Below are 22,928 nucleotides of genomic sequence, written 5' to 3' on the forward strand. Positions count from 1 at the left end.
ATTTTTCAGATGGAGGTCTTGATATGTTGCCTAGGTTGGGCTTGATCTCCTGGGCTCAAGGGATCTCCTACCTCAGCCTCCAAAGTAGATGGAGCTAAAGGCACATGCCACAGCATCCAGCTCACCTTTCATTTAACTGAGAGTAGCTCTCAATCCTGGCTATTCACTTTCATCACCTGGGGAGCTTTAAAACTGCTAATGCCATAGGATCAGACCCCAAAAATTCTAGTTTAATTGGGATGAAGTGGGTCCCAAGCATCATAATATTCTCCCTGGTGATTTTAACATATAGCCAGGTTAAAGTGGATGAATTTTATCCACCTGGTTTGTATTTACTGAACAGTTTTTACCTGATTACTCTGTTTCAGTGTTTTATTATCAGTTTTTTTATTTAGTAAGTCTCTTAAAAAGCTATCAAAATATAACCAGATTACAAAAGGCCAACAATAGGGACATGGAGCTTTTGTCACTAAGAGAATAACTTTATAGTCAATCTAGGAAAAGGCCAATAATGTGCTTCATGGAATTCTCTCTATGGGCTTAGGGTCTTATGAGTTCACACTGCTCAAGTTATTCCAAACAATTAAATATCCAATAGGTTAAGAACCCTCACAGATTAATAAGGAAAAACAATAGCAACAAAACAACACGCCAGAGGAAAATGTGAAAAGAACAAGAATAAACTGTTTATCAAAAAAATACAAATGGCCAAACATGATTTTTCAACTTTACTGTATTGATCAAAGAAATGCAAATTACTATAAGATACAATTCTTCTACTTCATCAGCAAGATTTTCGAAAAATAAATACTCAATAGCAAGAATATAATGGACAGACATCCAAAACTCCTGGATAGAATAAAATATATTTTATTATTTACTTATTTTTGTGTGGTACTGGGGACCGATCCCAGGGTCTCATGCGTGCTAAGCAAGTGCTCACTGATCCACATTTCCATCTTAAACATTTAAAAAGCAGTAGGAAGTATAAGGTCAAGAGCCCTAGGTGTTCATACTCTTACTCATGATAGCAAGCTGTAAAAACAGCCCAAATGACCGACATGGAAGAAGTTATAGTTAGCTCAATTATTCAAAATCCAAATATCCTAGATAATAGCATTTTGGTTAAAGGCTCAAAATATAACTTTAAAAGGAAAAGGAAATAGAAGCATTATCTAGTGACAAATTTTGTTATATATTACAGAATGAAACATACTCAAATGTTGACAAAAGTGAATCTATGGGTGACTTTAATATTTTACTTCACAGTTTTCCATTTCCAAAACTTTCTACAAAGAATTTACCATTTCAAAAGAAATGCTGTTGTTGTTATTGTTTTAACTTCCAAGTAACAGTAAATTGATCAAGTATAATAATCTCTACCAAAAAGTGTGAGGTAAGACAACAGCTTGTCATGATACATTCAGTACATAAATCTGGTGAATAATGGGTGCTGGGATCCTAGCTTCAGCAGACTGAGCTACTCTGATTTGCTCGTGTGGATTTAGAGAATTCAGGTGACCTTAAACAGCTGTCTTCCAACAACATCTCTGACATTCTTCAAGAGAGGAAACTAGGTGAGACAACTGTCTTTTACCTATTACAATGGGTACCATTTTTGGAACCCTACTCTAGGTATTTTATCTGGTATACCATTAGACCACACAAAAGCAAGCAATTATAGCCAAGACAAGATGAAGCTACCTGGGGTTCACCCTATGTTAATTATGAAATTTTTTTCCTGCTGCCCATGTACACTGATGTACATGTCTATTCACAGAATGAATTGCTTGAACTGAATGGAGTCTAACGCCCATTATTCATATTAAAAAATCAAAATGCCTCCAACAGCTTATTTTATAGAGTTAAGGAGTGATTTTACAGAGAGACTGCCCCACTCATGAAAAATAATGCTCCAATCATGGAAATACATAAAACACACCAAAAAATCTATAAAGATGAATCAGACACTTGATAAAAGTCATGAATAACCATTTTGACATTAATTCACTACAAAATACTACAAATTTTACTATAAAATACTCTTGGCTCATTTCTAAGTCACCCAAATGAAAGAATTGCCAGAATTATCTTGGTATGATATCTCCAAACAGATTATTATAACATCCATATTCCCAAAACCTTCGAGAAGAAAATGGTCAAATGCTAATAACAAGCCACCTGTCAGTTAACTAATATTATTTTTTAAAACCTTAATAAGCATCTGTTGCCTAGATATGAAAATAAATTATTAAGCTTGATCATGCACTATATTAGTCTACATCATTATTTGCACTTTTTAAAAGAAAATGCACTAATTGTTATATTACTTGGCATAAGAGTACATTCAAGATAATTCCTTCAACTTTTATGCTGCTACCAAAATCTTATAAAGCATTTTCTAAATTATCGACTTGGTTGTACCTTGATGAAACAGCATGTAGTAAGAAGTTTTTACTTTTCCCCTTGGTTTCCACTCTGTGTAAACAGCTGGATGCAAATTTCAACATCCAAGATATTCTCTTAGGCACATCCAGTTTAAGTTTCCCTGAATGTCCATGTTATTCACTCAAGTTAGTTCATAACACAACTTTTCAACAACTGCTCTTGCTATATGGTTGAACATGTCTCCCTTCTTGCCCAAAGTCATAATCAACTCAGGAAACTAAAGTATACCTAATTTATATTAAAAATGCATGATGCACATTTTTTCAGAGATAACAATATAGACAGCTGACCTGAAGTCTCTAATATTTAAACTCTAGGTTGTTCCATCTTTGCTGCTTTGCATAATAACAGAAAAGACCATTCATAGTTGTCTTATATGAATGGTACTTCCTCCGCAAAATTATGCAGTGCCCAACATAGGTAGTCGTATACGTGGGTCTGCACCTTAAACTGTCATTTGATTCTTCATCATTACCTTAGAAAACTCTACATATTTCCAAAAGCCAAAAATTCACTAAATAGTATAAAAAAAAATAGAAACTACAGATTCAGATTAATTTACTTTGGTGTTTGATTAGTATACAATTCAGAATAGATAAGAAAGAGACTACTGGTGTTTTAGAGGTTTTAAACAATGGTCAAGGTAGTCAAATATGACTAAAGCATACCTAAGCTATTTAAAAAAGCCAAACAGGGAGAATTACCCATGAAGATATTTATCATGGCACTTCTACAATGGGGTTCCACCTTCAAAGAGAATTCTGTCCACTCATCTTCTCCCTTTCCATAAAAGGGTCATGTATTGGGAAGTTACATAAAAACTATTTGGTTAGTGGAATGAAAGACTGTTCAAGAGAGCTATCATGATCTTGATTAATACATCAGAACAGGATATAAGAATGCATGAGAACAGGATATAAGAATTCATGAACAAGTTTATGGGTGTTAATAAGGCTTTCTTAAAAACATTACTAACTCTAAAATTGAAATATACCTAGAACCTACCTTAGAACAACCCTGAAGTCTGCTTCTCTAATGAGCTTTATGTAAATTCCCTCTGAGTGTTTTTTATACAAGGAACTACCAAATGAATTTTCAAGAGATATTCAAAGAATAAAAAGCATTTCTAAAGACTGTTTAAAATTCATATTTAATATTTCATATGGATGAAGCTTTTATTTGTAAGTTGAACACCTATAAAGTGCTTCTAAAATCAATCATTCTTATTGATGAATTTATATAAGTTTGGTTAGTTATAGGCTTAATTAACCAATATGATTTTTCTTGAAATATCCTTTGTATATCAGCAATATGCTGTCTTTGTGTGTAGAAACAGAAAACTAGGGGGGGAAGCATAGTCACCTATAAAACTTTAGAAAACCAAAATCTCCCCCTCTTTAATGCAGCAATAAACAATATTATCATGATCTATTAAACATTAGGTAGTTTACAAAATTTTTCTAATCATTATCAGTCTTGACCAGTGAGAATTTCCCACTTCAAAATCATTCATATATCATCTTTCTTCCACTATGAAATTTCAAGACTGTCTCTGTCATAGTACACAGTATCTGATGTGATAATACAGGGAAAGTAGAAATACCAAACATGTAATAAATTACAGACCCTTACACCAATGACAGCTGGAACAAATAAATTTCCAACAAACTTTTTAAAGCTTTGGGGATTAACGGGAAATTCTGCCAAAAAAAAAAAAAAATCTGTCCAATGTGAGTATGCAACAAAGATAACTAGTTTATCATTCATAATTGGGGGAAAACATAAAATTACCATTTTAGGAGGAGCAGTTCTTAGAAAACTTTAATGAAAGACAGAATGTGTCATTTCATAAGTGCAGTGACTATATAATAAAGCAAGTTGCCTATTCCTGAGGAAAACATACTTCATAATAATGCTGAATAGTAAAATCTAAGCCGTGCTAGAAAGGCAAAGATGGGAGTTCAGGTAATGTATTACAGAGAAAGAGACTTGTGAGAAATTCCATTACTTAAAAAATAATCTTGTCCCTACCAGTAACAACTTAAATAATTTTTCTGCTGATGTGCTAAAGTGCACTGGAAAACCTCAGAAAAGGTTTGGTGTTTTTTGTTTTTTTAATTGGCCACATCTTGTTAACAGACTGCAGTCTTCAAATTTACTCAGAGCTGCAGGTCTCCTGGATTTTTTCAAGTGTCACTCATCTAACTGAGCCTGACAGCTGAGAAATGCCATCAGTTGCTTTACAGTCAGTTTAAAAAACATCCTCTACCTGGTATCTCTGCAGTGATTGTCTTGCTGCTCCCTGAAACCTCTTCATCATCATCTGAGGAGCTTGTACTTGAGTCACAAGTCAGGTCACTGTCACTGGTACTACTGTCCTGCAGCAAGTTGTACTTCTTTCTCGCAGCAGCCTCCCGTTTCTGCCTCAGTAGTCTGATCCGCTCCTTGTGCTTTTGGCTCCGATGACCTTTAACCTTGGCAACTCGGCCATTCTGTTTATCACTGGATTGCCGGTTTTTCTTGGCAGCCATAGTAGATGTTTCACTTTCAGAACGGGATCGCCTAGACTTACGCCCAACTGTGGCACCAGACACTCCAGAAGGGTCTCCTTCCACTGCTGTTTCTGCCTGGGACGGTTCATTTTCTTCTGCAGAAGACAATGTATCTGAATCAGCCAGGTGACCACTAGAGGAAGGGGAAAGCATGCAATGATTAGAGGAGTCACTCTCATAAACTCGACCAGTTGTCGGCTTGTCACTCTCTGTGGATGCTAATTGAGACTCAGAAGAGTCTCTTCTCAGTTCCATCAACAAGCAAGGCATTGAAGAAAGAACTGTAGAATCTGCTACACCATCTTTCTGAACTTGAGATTCCAGTTCTACAGATCCATCTTCCTCCTTGGCTGTCTCTTGTTCAGATGTTTTCGGTGGGACTTCAGACTCAATGAGTTCTTCAACTTTTCCCACTGCCTCTTCCATCTTCATTTCAGAATTTCAAGTTAAATCATGGAGCAGAGTCTAGGAAACGATATCAAAGATGCAACAGGAAAGCAACCTGTACAAAAACACACAAAATCAATAAAAAGAAATGGAGGATTATTTATTCAACAAACATGCCTACTTTTTAAGATTTTCTAACCAAAATTACCATTTTGAAGGCCTTTAAAATATTATATGTCCTTATCCATTTGCTTTAAACAGTCTGAAAATTCAAAGAGCTTAGCAAAATCCTAGCAAATTCAACTACTAAGAAGGGCACATTATTCCACTATTACTAAACTTACAAAGCCAGCAAATAAACAAGAATTTTCAAGTTTAGAACTTTAAATAAATAGAAAAAGGATCTTCAAAACTCTGATGTACTTAATATGTATATTTGACTTTGATATAAATGAAAAAGAACACCTTAAATAAAAAAAGTAGTCTGAGGGCTGAAGCTGTAGCTCAGTGGCAGAGCGCCTGCACTGTATGTGAGAGGCACTGAGTTCAATCCTCAGCACCACATAAAAATAAATACATAAAGGTATTGTATCCATCTACAACAAAAAATAAATAAAAAAGAAATAGCGAGGTAAACTCTTTTTTACAAAACAATGCGTGCTTTACATGCATTTGGCAAATGAGCAACCAAAGTATGCATATCAAACCGGTAAGACTGCTCAAAAGTAGCATTAAAACGAATGGCCAGATTCACTGTTCCCTCGGTCCTTCCTAGTTCCCATCTCTCTCTCATGCTGAATTTGAGTATAATGTCTAAGCAAATGCCCCACCACCACCAATAAATAATGGCCTCTAAATACAGTTCAACTACTTTGTGAACCCAGGAAACTCTACTCTATGAATGACTCTAAAGGGTTTAAGAGAAGGCATCCTACACACATTTTACACCTTACATGCTAAATTTAGAATTTAACACCCACACCACCACTGTGAATAATATAACTCTAATTAATCATGAAGAAACAGTCCAAAGGAAGTGGGTGAATGGAAGGAAGGCAGGGAAGGAAAGAGGCAGGGATAAGTAATCTTTAACCACAAGATTCTGTGACCTATGTAGTGCAGATTTCATTAACTGGTAAGTTTTTAAGAGGATGCTAAGAATGTACAACACAAGTCAATATCTTGCCTGCCCATGGAACATTACAGAGGGCAAAAACCATCATGTTCCATAAATCACAGACACAATATTAATCTAATGTTAGTCATGTGCACTGTGGCAAATTTATCAGTTGACTCTACCAAGTTACCTGATGGTTCAACTTATAATAGAAGATAACCAAAAAAAAATCTGAAAAATTATTTTATTGGTCTAACAGGCTAAGCCTTTTTGTTAATACAAACAGAGATATTCTATACCTGTTTTTATATTTCATAGCCCTGTTCTCAACTGCTAATAAAACAGGAATTCTGATAGGTTTCCTTAATACTTTTGTGAAAACCAGAATATTCACAGCTACTGGAATATTTTATTAAGTTTTAAATACTCCCATGGGGGGCTGGAGTTGTGGCTCAGTGGTAGAGTGCTCGACTGGCATGCGTGAGGCACTGGGTTCCATAATCTTTAGCACCACATAAAAATAAATAAAGTTAATGTACTGTGTCCAACTAAAGGAAAAAATGTTTTAAAAAATACTCCCTTGGATAGCCTACTTCATAAGCATATTTGTATCATTACTAATTTTTCAATTAAATGAAAATAAGCATAAATGTTTTTCCTAACACTGTTTCAAAAGTAATGTAACACTTTTGAAAGTCAACAGAGTAAAAGTTAAAACAACAAATTTAAAGTGTCATAAATGAAGTATGTTTGCAATACAAACATGAAAAAAAACTGTCGATTTAAAATACCTCCCGCGCACAAAGAATTAACCCTAGATTTTCTAACAATGAGTGTTTGATGTTGGTCATGGTGGCGCAAACCTGTAATCCCAGCAACTCAGGAGGCTGAGATAAGAGAATCACAAATTCAAAGCCAGTCTGGGCAACTTAGCAAGACTCTGTCTCAAAATAAAAATAAAAAGTTCAGTGGTAGAGCACTTGCCTAGCATGTGTGAGGCCCTGGATTCAATTCCCAGCAACAAAAAAAGAAAATTGATTTTTCTGTTGATATATAACCAGGTGACCAATAGAGGAAGGGGAAAGCATGCAATGATTAGAGGAATCACTCTAATAAACCTGACCAGTTGTCGGCTTGTCACTTTCTGTGGATGCTAATTGAGACTCACTACATATATAAAGTGAAATACAGATTTTTTTCCTTAAAGTTAAAATACCTGAGAAATATAATGAAATGAAATTAATATCAACCATAAATAACAAACATCAAGCCTCTACTTTTTTAAAAGAAGGCAGGACTTTTCAAGGATAGACCTTTTCAAAATATCACAATACAATGTCATGTTGAAAAATAAAATTTACTGCCCCATTTATTCAGAAACTGCCAAGGGGGTTGGTCCTTCCAAAGAAGCTAAGGCCTTGTTGGGGCTCTCACTTAATCTGGAGATAAGTGTCATGGAGTCCGGCACTGCCCCACCATGGTCTTCTGATCCCCCATATCACCTAGATCTACATTACTCTCCTTATGCAGGACAATGAGGTAATCTACACAGAGAATACCATCAAGGTTGTCACAAGAGCAGCTAGTAGAAATGTAGGCCTTTTTGGCCTGGCTTATTTGCAAACGCCCTGGCCAAAGTCTACACTGGTAGCCTTCTTGTTAACATAAGTGATGCTAAACCTGCTCTAGCTTCTGGTGCTACATCAGCAAGTCCTTCTCCAGGTGAGGAGAAGAAAGTGGAAACAAATAAAGAATCTGAGGAGTCTCATGATGACGTGGGCTTTGGTCTTTTCAACCAAATTTCTTTTGTAAATGTTTAATAAAAAGATGAAAAATAAATTTGCTGAACTACCATAACTCTTATTTCTTCTGGAAACAAGTTGTGTGGGTAGACAAATGAATATAGACTTTTTCTTAAAAGAAAAATGATAATACCAATTATTTTCAATAAGGCCCATTAATCAAATGATCTTTCAAGTTCCTTAAATTTAAGTATTAAATGAGATTTAAATTTCTGCTATCTAAATAAGCAACCAGAATTGTGGTCAAAACCACTCACATTTGCCCGAATCAATCACAGAAGACTAACATCAACCATAAACAGGATACCAGTTAGCTCATTATGGATGTCCATACAACAGGGCCACAAGAATGAGAAAGCTCTTTATATAGTGACATGGAGCAATTCTCATGAACAAAATTTAAAGGAACAAAAGAGATAATTATACAATTTGTATAAAGGCAATTATATTTATTTATGTGAATTTGTTTGTAGAAGCACAGAATCTCTGGTAATGCCAGCTGCTCTGGTAAGGAAAGAGTGGATAAAGGAACAGGAAGAGAAGATTTGGTACTGCACTTAGTTTTGTACCTCTTGAATTCTATATTACAAAAAATCGTCTTTTACTCCTCTCTGACATAAAAATTTTCTGAAAAATCTTCTGAATAAAAGGGAGCTATGCTTTTTTTTTCTGGCCCTGACACCAAACTACTTTTGGGTCAATTTTATTCAGTGAATTCTACTAGGTTTTCTCCTTATTGTACAAATTTAATTAAATAAAAGCAGGGGAAAGTCATCAGAGGTGGAAAACCAAGCTCTGACAAAACTCCCTATAGTGGAATTAAAATGAAATTCCCTAAATACAAGAGGAAAAGATGTCATACATAGAGTTTAATTTTTCCCAATCACCAGACTACTTATTGCACAGATCAGTTTGGTTGAGGGAGGCTGTTTTTGATAGGAACAGTCAAGTAGATGGCAATAGAAAGCGACAAGATTATCAAATGGGAATTGCATCAGGTAAATGGACCACTCATTCATTCACTCATCTCTGAAATTCTTTTCTTACCACCACTCCAATCTCATATCTCCTTCTCCAGGTATTACTCTCTTCTTTCCCAAGATATTTCACTATTTTGTTGTCAGAACACAAAAGATCCCAAACTGATCACTGGGGTGATCATTTGACTAACCCTCTTTCACCACATTAAAGGTTCCAACCCTGAGTTACCTAGTGAAGCACAGAACTACAGAAAATCTTTTCTACCATGGTATAATGTAGGTACTAAAGAAGAAATGATTACAGAATTTAGTTTGTTACTCCAGGAATCTTTTTTTGGTTTTTGTTTTGTTTTGTTTGGGGGGGGAGGTTTGGGGTGGGGGTGTAAACTGGGATTGAACCCAGGGGTGCTTAACCACTGAGCCACATCCCAGCCAGTTTGATTTTTTGAGACAGGGTCTCACTAAATTGATGAGCTGGCTTTCAACTTGCAATCTTCTAGAGCCAAGCCACTGGGATTACAGGTGTGCGCTACTGCACCCAGATCTAGGAATCTGGAGCAGAGGCTATTGCTCCACAGCAGTACTCATTCAATTCTCTTGCTAGAGTGACTTTAGTTAACAGAATAGCTCATGATTATTTCCTGGCTGACCAAGGTGAAGTCTGTGTTGTTAATACTACATGTTGTACTTGGATCATTCCTCTAGGCAAGATGATACCCAAACAGACAAAAGAACAAGGCACATGGCTACTAATCTCACTCAGTCCCCCTTGATCTTTTGTTATTTGTTTCTGTTTGTTGTTTTTGTTTGTTTGTTTGTGATACTGGGGACTGAACTCAAGGACTGTGTGGTACATGCCAGGGCAAATGCTCTACCATTGACCATGGTACCTGGTTGCCTGTCAAATTTCTGAAGAAATACAACTACTAACAGAATAGTGCTGGCCAAACACTTTACAATGATAGCTAACTGACAATGATAGAGTAGATAAAACTAAACTTGACAGTAAAATCCAGGTGGAGTAGCCTGAGAGCTTTGCTTTCTAAAGTCCCTGTTGCTCCAATGTGGCAATAAAGAGTTTTTAAATCAATTCCTAATGGCTAGCCATTACCCTCCATTATCCTCCTGGATGAGAACCACCATGACAGGTCCAACAACAATCAAACCTAATTTCAGAATGGTTGATCGACAAATGCTTTCAGAGAAATTTCTTCATCAAAGGAGGAAAATGTGACAGCTATCAATATCAAAATGGAGTCATTTGTATGTGGGACATAAAGGAACAGCCCTCTTTCATATGTGCTTATGATGGAAATAATACAAAGAATTCCTCAAAAATCAAAGTATTCCAGATAAGGCCCTTTCACAAGGATAATTCCATGACACTGCAGTCTCCACCAACGAGCTAATGTCAATTCTTGCAATGAAAGTTTGCAACCAATGGTCTCTGTTTCAAAAAAACAGTTTACATAAACTTCTTGTTTTTGTCTTTGGAAGTTTCCTCCTTGGGGCTGGGGTTGTGGCTCAGAGGTAGAGCGCTTGCCTAGCGCATCCGAGGCCCTGGGTTCGATCCTCAGCACCACATGAAAATAAATAAGAACAAAGGTATTGTGTCCAACTACAACTAAAAATAAATAATATTTTTTAAAGTTTCCTCTTTGCCATCACCCCTTTGGATGTACCTACAGTCCTCCACAGCACATTTATCAAGACTATAATTTCCTACTACTCTCAAACTCTTTGCTTTGAAAGGTGGGTATCTCTAACATTCACTTCAGGTTGACTAATTCTAAATAGCTTTCTAGCCTGTCCATTAGTCTCAGTATCCACTCTCACCACTCTAGACAGAAACTCTGTCAGGTATTTCTCAATGAAAGCAATGATGTCATATTCTGTCCCTCTTCATGCTCTTTCTATCTTGATCCTACGTGTGAATCTCTTCTCATAAGGTAGGCTGGACGATACTTTCACAAAGAATCACATCTTTATATAAAAAGGTATTTTTAAATGTCCTAGAAGGAGATGGAGATGTGGTTCAGTGGTAAAGTGCTTGCCTCACATGCATGAAACCCTGGAGTTCAGTCCCAGAGTTTACAAAATAAAACGAATGAATAAATGTCCTATATAAAATTAGGATGGAGGAGAGATGACCATGAGGAGAGAAAGACAACACAAGCTTTGTTTGTTTGTGCCATGTGTGGTGCTGGGATCTAATTTGGGGTCTTGTGCTAGGTGAAGGCTCTACCAGTGAGCCTCATCCCTAGCCCTGCAACATGGGATTTTGTGTTTTTGTTTTGTTTTGGGTTACTAGGGATTACTGCGTGTCCTGGGGCGGGGGGGGGGGGGGGGGGGGTGTCCCCTACCACAGAGCTACATCCCTAGCCCATTTCTTTTCTCATTTTCTTTTGAGACAGGATTTTTGGTGAATTGCTAAGGCTGGCCTTGAATTTGAGTTCCTTTTGTCTCAACCTCCTGAGAAGCTGGCATTACTGCACCAAGCCTGGTAGATGTTTTTCTCTCCTGTTAAAAAAGAATTAGAGAGGCTGGGGCTGAGCACTAGTTAACTTGCCTGGCATGTGTGAAGCACTGGGTTCGATTCTCAGCATTATATATAAATAAATAAAGGTCTATCAACAACTAAGAAAAATATTTTAAAAAAAGAAAAAAAGAAAAGAATTAGACCCAGCAGCTCAGGAGGCTGAGACAGGAGGATAGTGAGTTCAAAGCCAGCCTCAGCAAAGGCAAGGTGATAAGCAACTCAGTGAGATCCAGTCTCTAAATAAAATGCAAAATAGGGCTGGGGATGTGGCTCACTGGTTGAGTGCCCCTGAGTTCAATCCCTGGTACGAAAAAAGGACTTAGCTGAACTGTGTGTGGTGGCACATACCAGTAATAACAGCAATTCGAGAGGGTAATGCAAGAGGATCACGCATTCAATGCCAGTTTCTGCTATGCAGTAAGAGCCTACTTCAAAATTTTAAACAGGAATGTGGGGGAGACTGGGGGTGTAGATCAGTGGTAGAGAGCACCTAGGTTCAATACCCAGTACCTATATATATACACATGCGCGCGCGCACACACACACACACACGCTGAATAGAGCATGTGCCCACCTATAACCCCAGCTACTCAGGAAGGCTGAAGCAAAAGAAGCCAAATTCAAGCCAACTTCAGCCACTTGGCAAGATCCTGCCTTGAATTTTTTTTTTTTTTAAAGTGGCTAAGTATATATGTAACTCAGTGATAGAGTGCTTGCCTAGTATCCAAAGGCCTTATGTTCAATCCCCAGTAAGGCAAAAAAATAAAATAATGTATGCAGTAATCTAAAAGGCTAAATTAATTTTAATTCTGGACAACAAAAACGTGCTTGTTTTATTAGATGTTGTAAACCTTAAGAAACTAAGGCAACAGAAGCTGAATACAGGGGTAAAGTTAATAGAATCAAAGCAGTAAACTGCCTCCATGGGAAGAGACAGGAAGTAGAAAGTATCCTGCTGAATGAGGTTATTGTGAAGATCTATGAGAAAAGTTGAGGGAGTTTGTTTCAGGTCAGATGTCCTTCTTGGCCAGCAAAGCTTAATACAAAATGAAAAAAAGGATAGACATGGGGGTTTGCAAAACATGTAAAGGGGGAACCTGATGTAGCTCAGTGGAAGAACACTTTTTGCCTACCATGCACAAGGCCCTGAGTTCTATCCTCAGCCCTGGGGAAGGAAAGACACAGGGGAAAGAGGAAATGCTCAGAGAGAGAGAAGCTGGGGAGGGGCACGAGTTATAACATCTGACAGAATAAAACTGCTGGGTAGATTAATTTATATAAAGTCAAAAAGAACAATTTAAAATATTCAGTTTTCAAACTATGTAGGAACCATTAACATAAACTTAAAGGTAGGGTGGAGAATGTGATTGCTCTCCCCTGCTCACCTCTCCAGTTTCCTCTGGGACATCACACACCCTAGCTCCCTCCAGCTACAAAGAATGTCACAAAAACAGAGTTTTTTCAGATCTCTGGCCTTTCACACTCATTTTGTGTTGCCCTCTTGCTGGATACTTTTCATAGAAACCAGAACAATACAGACTAGTACCCCTATTATGTGTATATTACCAGCCTTATGTTCCTCCACAGCATCTGGCACAATTTTAAACTGTCCATCACCCAAATATAAGAACATGTATTAATTTTAAGGGAAAAAAACTGTATAATCAACCCCTACCCCACCCCCCAGCTTATTTACCTATGTATGCAACGAGCAAAGCAGACCTTCAGGCAAAAACTATTATCAAGGCAACAGGAACCTATCTAATCTTTCACTGCCTAATGATAAACAAAAGAGGAATCCCTGAAAGTTTTCTCTGGACTACAAATTTTCCAAGGTAGAAAGCAGGATTACTAGTTAAAGGTGAAGATGAAGGAGATGATGCCACAGTATGGTCTGAGAGTCTCCAAGGGTCCAATGTGATTAAAGGCTTGGTCTCAGGATAGTTTCTATGAGTGGGGACTGGGGAAGGTCCTGAGGTCACTGAGGTTGGGCATTCAGAAAGTAGTTCTGGTAGTTCTCAAGAAAGGGTTGTTATAAAAGCCTGACTTTGGTCCCACCCAGCTCTCTGCTCTAACTTGCTTACTTTCTCCACCACTGCTAACCATGCTGTGAGGAAATACAGCCAAGGGGCAGCTCTCACTGAGTCTGTGTTAGGCCATTTGAATTTTCAGACTCCAAACTGTGAGGGTTCAATCCCTAGTATAGGAAAGAAAAAGAAGGGAGGGAGGGCAGAGAAAGAAAGGAAGTAAGTTGAGGAAACAAAAGGAAAGGGAGGGAGGGAAGGAAGGAAGGAAATAAATGGCAATGAAAAACAAGAAAACCACTTATCCATCCTCCAGGACAGACAAGATAGAGACTGCAAGAGAAAAAAAAACAAACCACCACTAGCAAGGCGAAGCCATTTCCTCAGTGAAAAATCAGGTCACTGTTAGTGTAAGAAGGTAAAGTTCAGAATACGTTGATAATATAGTACTGATGATTTTGCAGATGAAGAACTTCACTGGACAACATGAAAGGGCATTACAGAAGGAAAGACACAGAATAGGGATGGTGCATTGCTTTCTCTAGAGATGGTAGTATACAAGAAAAAGGGTTATCTTAGGAGTTGGGGGTGTCTTCTGGTGATATTCATGAAACAAAAAGATACCCTTACATGTGTAATATACTTAGATCATGACTGAGTCAGCTTATTTCACAACCAACAGGTAGCAACTGAACCTTTAAAAACACTGTCTAAAGAAACTCATATACAGCTGGTCTTGGTGGTGCACACCTATATTCCCAGCGGCTCAGGAGACTGAAGCAGGAGGATCAGGAGTTCAAAGTCAGTCTCAGTAACTTAGCAAGGAACACAGCAACTCAGTGAAACCCTGTCTCTAAATAAAATATAAAAAAGGGCTGGAGGGGGTGTGATTCAGTGGTTAAGCACCCGTGGGTTCAATCCACAGTACCAAAAAAAAAAAAAAGAAGGAAAGGAGGGTGGGAGGAGGAAAGGGAAACAAAACTCATATACAGGTAAAATAATGTTCATGTCATCTTTGTTTTGTGAGATACTAACAAAAATAAACATATACTAAAAATAGAATGGGAAAATTATGGTACATTACTACAATGAAGTAGCATAAAATAATGTAGACAAGTGAAAATCAATAAATCAAAATGGATGAATTTCAAAAACAATGGTAAGTCAGTGGGTAACACAGGACTATAACATCAGTTCCTAGGATGGGTAAGGGAAACCTTCAGGAGGATCATACATTCAGGGCTAGCCACTCTCCACAGCTTATGGAGATGCTGTCTCAAAATAAAAAATGAAGGGCTAGAAATGTAGCTCTATGGTAGAATGCACTTGGATTCAATCCCCAGTACCATGGCGGGGGGTGGGGAGGGTTTCCCCAAATGTCAGTCAGAACACTGATTACCTGTAAGTGGAAAAAATTGTGAAAGATTGTGAATAGACAGAGCTTTAAAAATATTAGGAGTGGAAGACCACAGTTTTTCAGTTACACTGTTGGCCAGCACAGGACTCTTCCCCATGGCCTATGCTGTCTAATTGTATGTGTGTGCAGCAGAGGTTTCACCTGGTTCCTGAGGTCACAGGTGTCTGTATCTTGACTGGGATCTTATATAGAAAGACCTACAGGGCATATGTCACAGGCATGGCTTGATGGTGTTCAAGGAGATGCACTCCCCAAGAGAGGCCATGTGGCTGGGTGTAGTGGCATATATATAATCCCAGTGGCTTGAGAGGCTGAGGCAGGAGGAGCGTGAGTTCAAAGCCAGCTTCAGCACAAGCAAGGCTCTAAGCAACTCAGTGAGATCCTATCTCTAAATAAAAGACAAAATAGGGCTGAGAATGTGGCTCAGTGGTTAAGTGCCCCTGAGTTCAATCCTTGGTACCCCCCCCCAAAAAAAAAAAAAATGTATTAGCAGAGCAGGGAATGATGGTGCCTGCCTGTAATCCCAGCAACTCAGGAGTGAGGCAAGAAAATCAAGTTCAAGGCCAACTTGGGCAACCTAGCAAAATCCTGTCTCAACCTAAAAAATAAAAATGGCTGGGGATGTAGTGCTGTGATAAGGTGCCCCTGGATCTGATACTCAGTATACCACTACCACCAACACCACTCCTACACACATACACACACAAACACACACACACACACACACACACACGTACGTACGTATTGGAAGGACAGGAATTCTAAGGGCAAGTACTACAGTGTGCAAATCTCTCCAAAATACTATTATAAAGCAAGTCAAAATTAACAAATAAAACCATTTCAATGCTCTGAAAATCCATGGAACTTTGTACGAAATGACAGGAGAAACCTCTAAAAAGTCAAGTTCTTTATATATCCTAGAGATTAGTGCTCTATCTGATGTGCAATTGGCAAAAATTTATTCCCAAAACGTAGGCTCTTTTTTCACCTCACTGATTGTTTCTTTTGCTGAGAAGAAGCTTTTTAGTTTGAGTCCATCCCATTTATTCTTTATTTTAATTCTGATAAGAGTCTTATTAAGAAGTCAGGGCCTAATCCAATATGAGAGATTTGGGCCTACTTTTTCTTGTATTAGGTGCAGTGTCTCTGGTTTAATTCCTAGGTCCTTGATCCACTGAGTTGAGTTTTGTGCATGGTGAAAGATAGGGGTTTAATTTCATTATGGTTCAATAAACGGGCCAAAGAATTGAACAGATATATCTCAGAAGAGGATATAAAATCCATCAACAAATATATGAAAAAATATTCAATATCTCTAGCAATTAGAGAAATGCAAATAAAAACTACTCTAAGATACCATCCCACTCCAGTCAGAATGGCAGCTATTAAAAATACAAACAACAATAAGTGCTGGGGAGGAAATGGGGCAAAAGCCACACTCATACATGGCTGATGGGATTGCAAATTGGTGCAGCCAATATGAAAAAGCAGTATGGAGATTCCTTGGAAAGCTGGGAATAGAACCACTATTTTGACCCAGCTATCCCACTCCTCGGTCTATATCCAAAGGACTTAAACACAGCATACTACTGGGACGTAACCACATCAATGTTTATAGCACCACAATTCACAACAGCTAAACTGTGGAACCAACCTAGATGCCCTTCAGTAGATGAGTGGATAATAAAAATGTGGTATATATATACAATGGAATACTACTCAGCATTAAGAGAATAAATCATGGCATTTGCAGGTAAATGGATGGAGCTAGAGAATATAATGCTAAGTGAAGTTAGCTAATCCCAAAAAACCAAATGCCGAATGTTTTCTCTGATATAAGGATGCTGATTCATAATGGAGTTGGGGGTGGAGAGCATGGGAGGATTAGACGAACTCTAGACAAAGTAAAAGGGAGGCAAGGTAAGGGAGGGCGCATGAGGGTAGGAAAGACACATGAGGATGGAATGAGATGGACATCACTGCCCTAAGTACATGTATGAAGACGCGAATGGTGTGACTCTACTTTGTGAACAACCAAAGATATGAAAAATTGTGTTCCACATGTATAATATGAATTGTAATGCATTCTGCTATCATACATAACAAATTAGAATTAAAAAATTTTTTAAAAAAGAAAGAATTGCTCTGCAAAAAGATAAGCATAAAAAAAAAAGTCAAGTTTAAGATTAAAAAGAAGAAAGGGGGCCGGGGTTGTGGCTCAGTGGTGGATATGCATAGCTGCAGGCACATAGGTTCCATCCTTAGTACCACATAAAAATAAATAAATAAATAAATATGTCGTGTCCATCTTCAAATAAAGCAAAAAAAATATTTAAAAAAGGAAGAAAGAGGAGAAAATATATAAACTGGGCAGAGAAATCAAGTAACTATACACTGCAGCAGACATATTTCACAGATTTGTCTTAGTGATCTAAGAGGAAGAACCGTCAATAATACTTAAAGGGAAAAATATCAAAATTCAAAATGGCTACAATACTTTATCTAAAATGCCCCATTTCAACAACAAAAAATGAACACTTTCAAAGAAATAGGAAATTATGACCCATTCACAGAAGAAAAAAAAGTAGTTGGAAAAAATGAGTGTCCTCGAGTGTTGGGCTGAGCAAAAAATTCAAAACTTATTTTAAATATGTTCAAAGAAGGGGCTGGGGCTGGGGCTCAGTGGTAGAGCGCTCGCCTAGCACATGTGAGGCCCTGGGTTCGATCCTCAGCACCACATAAAAATAAGTAAATAAAGGCATTGTGTCCAACTACACCTAAAAAATAAATATTTTTTTAAAAAAAATATGTTCAAAGAAAAGAAGGAAGGGACTGGGGGATGTAGCTCAGTGATAGACCATTCCTTGGGTGATTATGAATAGACTACAGAAGAGGTAAAAAGTCTAAACCAGGCACAGTGGCACTCACCTGTAATCCCAGTGGCTTGGGAGGATGAAACAGGAAAATGGTGAGTACAAAGCCAACCTCAGCAAAAAACTCAAGTGAGACCCTATCTCTAAATAAAATACAAAATAAGGCTGGGGATATGGCTCAGGGGTCAACTTCAATCGAGTTCAATCCCCGGGACACACTCCCCCCCAAAAAAGAGTCTAGTGGTAGAGAAAGAATCAACTTGAATTTGAAATGGATATTAGCTCACAAGAATACAAGCCTAGGGACTGGGTATATAGCTCAGTTGGTAGAGTGCTTGTCACACAAGCCCAAGGCCCTGGGTTCAATCCCCAGCACCAAAAAGAAAAGAAAAGGAAAACAAAAGAATACAAGCCTCAAAGAAAACTAATGGAACTAGGTATATAGCTCAATGGTACAGAGCTTGCCTAGCATGCACAAGGCTCTAGGTTCCATACCCACTGCAGTGCAAAAATAAATACAGACTTGAACATCATCAATACATGATGGCAGAAAACATATAGCAAGAAAGCCCAGGATGAAGAAATTTGTTTAACAGACATTAATATTAAAAAGATGTGAACTGTGGGACGTGGTGGCATACACCTCTAATCCCAACCACTTGGGAGGCTGAAGTAGGAGAACTGCAAGTTCAAAGCCAGCTTCAGCAATGTAGGGAGTCCCTAAGCAACTCAGTGAGACATTTTCTCTAAATAAAATACAAAAAGGGCAAGGGATGAGGATCAGGGGTTAAGCACCCCTGGGTTCAATCCCTGGTACCCCATAAAAATTAAAAAGATATAAACCAGTCGCTTTCATGTACAAAGTAGTAGATAATTATCTTTGGAGGAAAAAAAAGACATAAAATACATAGAGAAGCCTTCCTTCTCTAAATGCTCTTCTATGTTTAACAGCTTCATGTAGACTTGAATTGTGTGCAAGGACCATGATTAATGGAGTCTTACCTAAGACCAACTACTACCGGAAACTTTCCTGAGGATTTTGACGTAACAGTGTATAAAATCACAAACCCTTCAACATTAAAAAGGCTTGCCTTTCACACCTTTCAATTTTACACTTGATGAACAACTGTCGTTAACCATCCTTCATAACAATGACATGAGAGTTTCATTAAAATAAATGAGAAAACTAATTGTATTATTGCTCTTTCTGGTGACAAAATGCAAACTGAAATCATTTGGTGTTACAAGTTGACTGCTGCCACAGGAATTTTCCATTTAAACCACAAGCTGACACAGGCACAGCCCATTAAATGATACTGTTCCTAAGATCGGAATGTTACCTCCATGATAGTCTCCACCTCCCATGCACAGGCTCTAGGTTCTATCCCCAGCACTACAATAAACAAATAAATAATATGGTTTCTTAGACAAAATTTTGCTCCAGTCATATAGAATGGGTCATTCTAATTGCTAGCCCTTCTGGAACTATACATCACTACCCTTGAACTGTAAGAAATATAAGCAGCTACTGTCTCAAACAGAATCTATATGAACTAGTCAACTACTGCTGCTCCATATGTATAAGCTACAGCATTAGACAAATTCATGAGTTCTAGCTTTGCTCTTTTGCACAAAACTAAATATGGCTTTCTAATTAATCAGGAAGAAAAAAAAAAAGCTTTAAAAAGGGCCAGTTTTCTACTGACAAACAAGAATGTTTGACGTCCACTACACTAGAAGCTATATTCTTCCTGTCATACTGGAGACAGAATTCAGGAGTGTTCCACCACCAAATCCCCAGCTCTTTTAGAACTTTTTATATTTTATTTTGAGAGATGGGGTCTCACCAAATTGCTTAGGGCCTCACTAAATTGCCCAAGCTGGCCTCAAACCTGCAATCCTCCTGCTTCAGTCTCCTAAATCCCTGGGATTACAGATATATGCCACCACCAAAATTTGTCATAGAAATTTAAGCTTTAAAAGAGACTTAGAGTTGATCTTGTCTGTGCCTTTTCAATGCAGGACTTGTCAAAACCAGACACCTTCTATTTTATCTACTATAACTTCAAATACTAAGTGATATGGCTTACACCAATCCCCCTTGAAAGAGTAGTGTGTGTGAGTAAAATTAAAGGCTGTTTTTATATGATACAAAATAGGGCTGGGGATGTGGTTCAGTGTTTTAGTGCCCCTGAGATCAATCCCTGGTCCCTCTCCCCCTAAAAAACACAGCAGTTCCAGACCAGCAAAAAAATAAAACTTAAGCGGCTGAGCTCTCTGCTCTTTAAATCTGTTTTTCTTTTCTTTTTTAATTTGAAACATCACCACAGAGAATATTACATATTACGAGTGTGCAATTTGATGGATATTTTTTTCCAAAATGAACATCGATGACAGAGAATATTTCCAACATTCCAGAACTATCTTTCATGCCTGCTCTAATCATTATAAAACAGACTGAAATTAAGGAGAACTTCCTTATAACTTTTTTCACACCCCATACTTCCTCATACTGAGAGTAAAGACTAGAAGGCTGCCCCTCTTAACCTAGCAGAAGCCAAGGACACTAAGTGGAGACTGAAGACTATTCCCACAACAGTGTCTAGGACTGCCTAGCTAGATCTGCATGTGTTTACCACCTGGCTTTTATTTTTTTTTTTGGGGGGGGGGGGCAAGGGATTAGCCAGGTCCCCAGCCCTATTTTATATTTTATTTAGAGACAGGGTCTTGCTGATTTGCTTAGTGCCTCGCTTTTGCTGAGGCTGGCTTTGAACTCCTAATCCTTCTGCCTCAGCCTTCAGAGCCACTGGGATTATATGCATGTGCCATCCTGCCCGACTACCGCCTGGCTTTTATTTCCATAAGGTGTAATCACTTCTGTGGAACTGGAGGAAAAGCTATCTAGTTGCTTCTCCCATGTCTGATCAAATTACAAAAGCATATTTTTCATTTTCCATCATTTTGCCTATTTCTTGCAAGGGCAGCCAAATCCAACCAGCTGGGTTTCCAGCAGGGTCCCTGGGCTAAGCTGCCAGAAACAATTACCCACCCCAAAAAAACAAACTATTTCAAACTTTATCATCATAAACAAGTTTTGCCTATTCCCAATTTTCACCTAAAGAGAATGCTATTAACAGGTACTCTTTGGTGTCAAACCACTTTAGTTCAACATCATGTCTCATATATACACTCAATCATATACCAGTATTTCATTTTCATTCTTCCAAAGTATTCCATTTTATGACTAGACCACAACTTATCTATCCATTTCATTCTGATGGACATCTGGGTTGTTTTCAGTTTGTGCTGCCATGAGCAATATAGAATGTTCAGAAGAAGTTTTTTAAAATGGTTGTGTCAATTTTCCCTCCCAGTCGTAAAGTGCTTGTATACTATGTTCAAGGTCCTAGGTTCCATCCCGCCACTGATTTGGGGGGTAGGTTTCCTTCTCACCAACAATGTCTGAGAAATCTTCATCCCCCCCATATCTTCATGAATATCAGCATTGTTCTTGTTTTTAAACATTTAATCATTCTACTGAAAGTAAAATAATATTCCCTCTAAGTGTTTCCTATTCAATAGACATAACCAGATCTAATACAACCCTAATCTAGACATTTCCTTTTTTTCGTGGCACTGGGGATTGAACCCAGGGCCTAGTACAAGCACTCTACCCCTGAGCTATACCCCAGCCCAAAATATTTCTATTTCAGTGTCTGCAACAAAAAAACAAATAAAATGTCCCCACCCAAATGCACTCTCTTCCTTCTCTATAATCACTCTAGTGACACTAAAATATTACCTTACGTGGCAATTATTTGAAAATATCTTATTTCCCCCCCTTAACTCAAGTGCTAGTTCTGGCAAACTACAGACAAAAAAAAATTAGTGCCGTGTGTGTGTGTGTGTGTGTGCGCGCGCGCGAGTGCACGCAGTATTGGCACTGGAATCTAGGGCCTTAAGAAAGCTATACAAGTGGTTTTACCACTGAACTACTTCCCCCCACCAAAAAAAAAAAAAAAATTTTTTTTTTTTTTAAATCTTGAAACAGGGACTTGCTCAATTGCCCAGGCTGACCTTGAACTTGGGATCCTCCAGCCTCAACCTCAGGAATAACTTAAGATTACAGGCAAATACCACTGCAATTGGTGTAAATTTTGTTGCCCTGTCACCTTGATGACATAGAGGTCCTAAAAATTTAAGACCCTACCAAACAGATAAAACTCATGCCTGACCCAGAAGCTGGCAAAAGGAAGAAGGGGAAGGTGGAAGAGCTGCAATCATAGAAGGTATCTCATTACAAAGAGGTGAGTCAACAGATAGCCCACAATGTGCATAAAGTACAAAATCGTTGCAGCTTCATTTCTGCCCTCCAAATCTCATACAATAATCTGTACGTGCCCAACCTTTTTAGAAACATACAGGAAAGGAAATTCTGGCAAAGGCAATACAGCCTAATCCAACTGAGAGATTATAAACTTCTATGACAACAATGTAGAAGATAACATAAATATTAAGAAAGCAAAATAGAATATGTAGTCTAGGAATGCAAGACAAGGAAGAACATCATCAATACTGACTAGTGGCCATTCTCAAATTGGATTCTGTTTTATCTCATCAACTCCCAGGCCATTATCAAATCCATGCCACTGGCAGCAGGGTAGGTACCAAATGCAGTGCTTCCTACATGCTAGAAAAGATCTCTGCACTGGACTATATCCCCAATCCTTTATATATTTATTTTAACACAGGGCCTTGTTAAGTTGTCCAGGCTATTCTCAAGTTCCTA

General features: G+C 38.1%; 1 protein-coding gene across 5 annotated transcripts in view; it reads right to left on the bottom strand.

Moving 5' to 3' along the window:
* Ark2n (arkadia (RNF111) N-terminal like PKA signaling regulator 2N) overlaps nt 1–22,928 on the bottom strand; it is an 85,583-nt gene that overhangs the window by 40,142 nt on the left and 22,513 nt on the right. For all 5 annotated transcript variants that reach the window (XM_027935662.3, XM_027935663.2, XM_027935664.2 and 2 more), the window contains exon 2: nt 4,718–5,502. In XM_027935662.3, the coding sequence (XP_027791463.1) occupies nt 4,718–5,432 (715 nt within the window). In that variant the 5' untranslated portion in view covers nt 5,433–5,502. The remainder of the gene's footprint in view (nt 1–4,717; nt 5,503–22,928) is intronic.

The sequence above is a fragment of the Marmota flaviventris genome, chromosome 16, assembly GCF_047511675.1.
Source record: "Marmota flaviventris isolate mMarFla1 chromosome 16, mMarFla1.hap1, whole genome shotgun sequence".
NCBI classification, from domain to species: domain Eukaryota; kingdom Metazoa; phylum Chordata; class Mammalia; order Rodentia; family Sciuridae; genus Marmota; species Marmota flaviventris.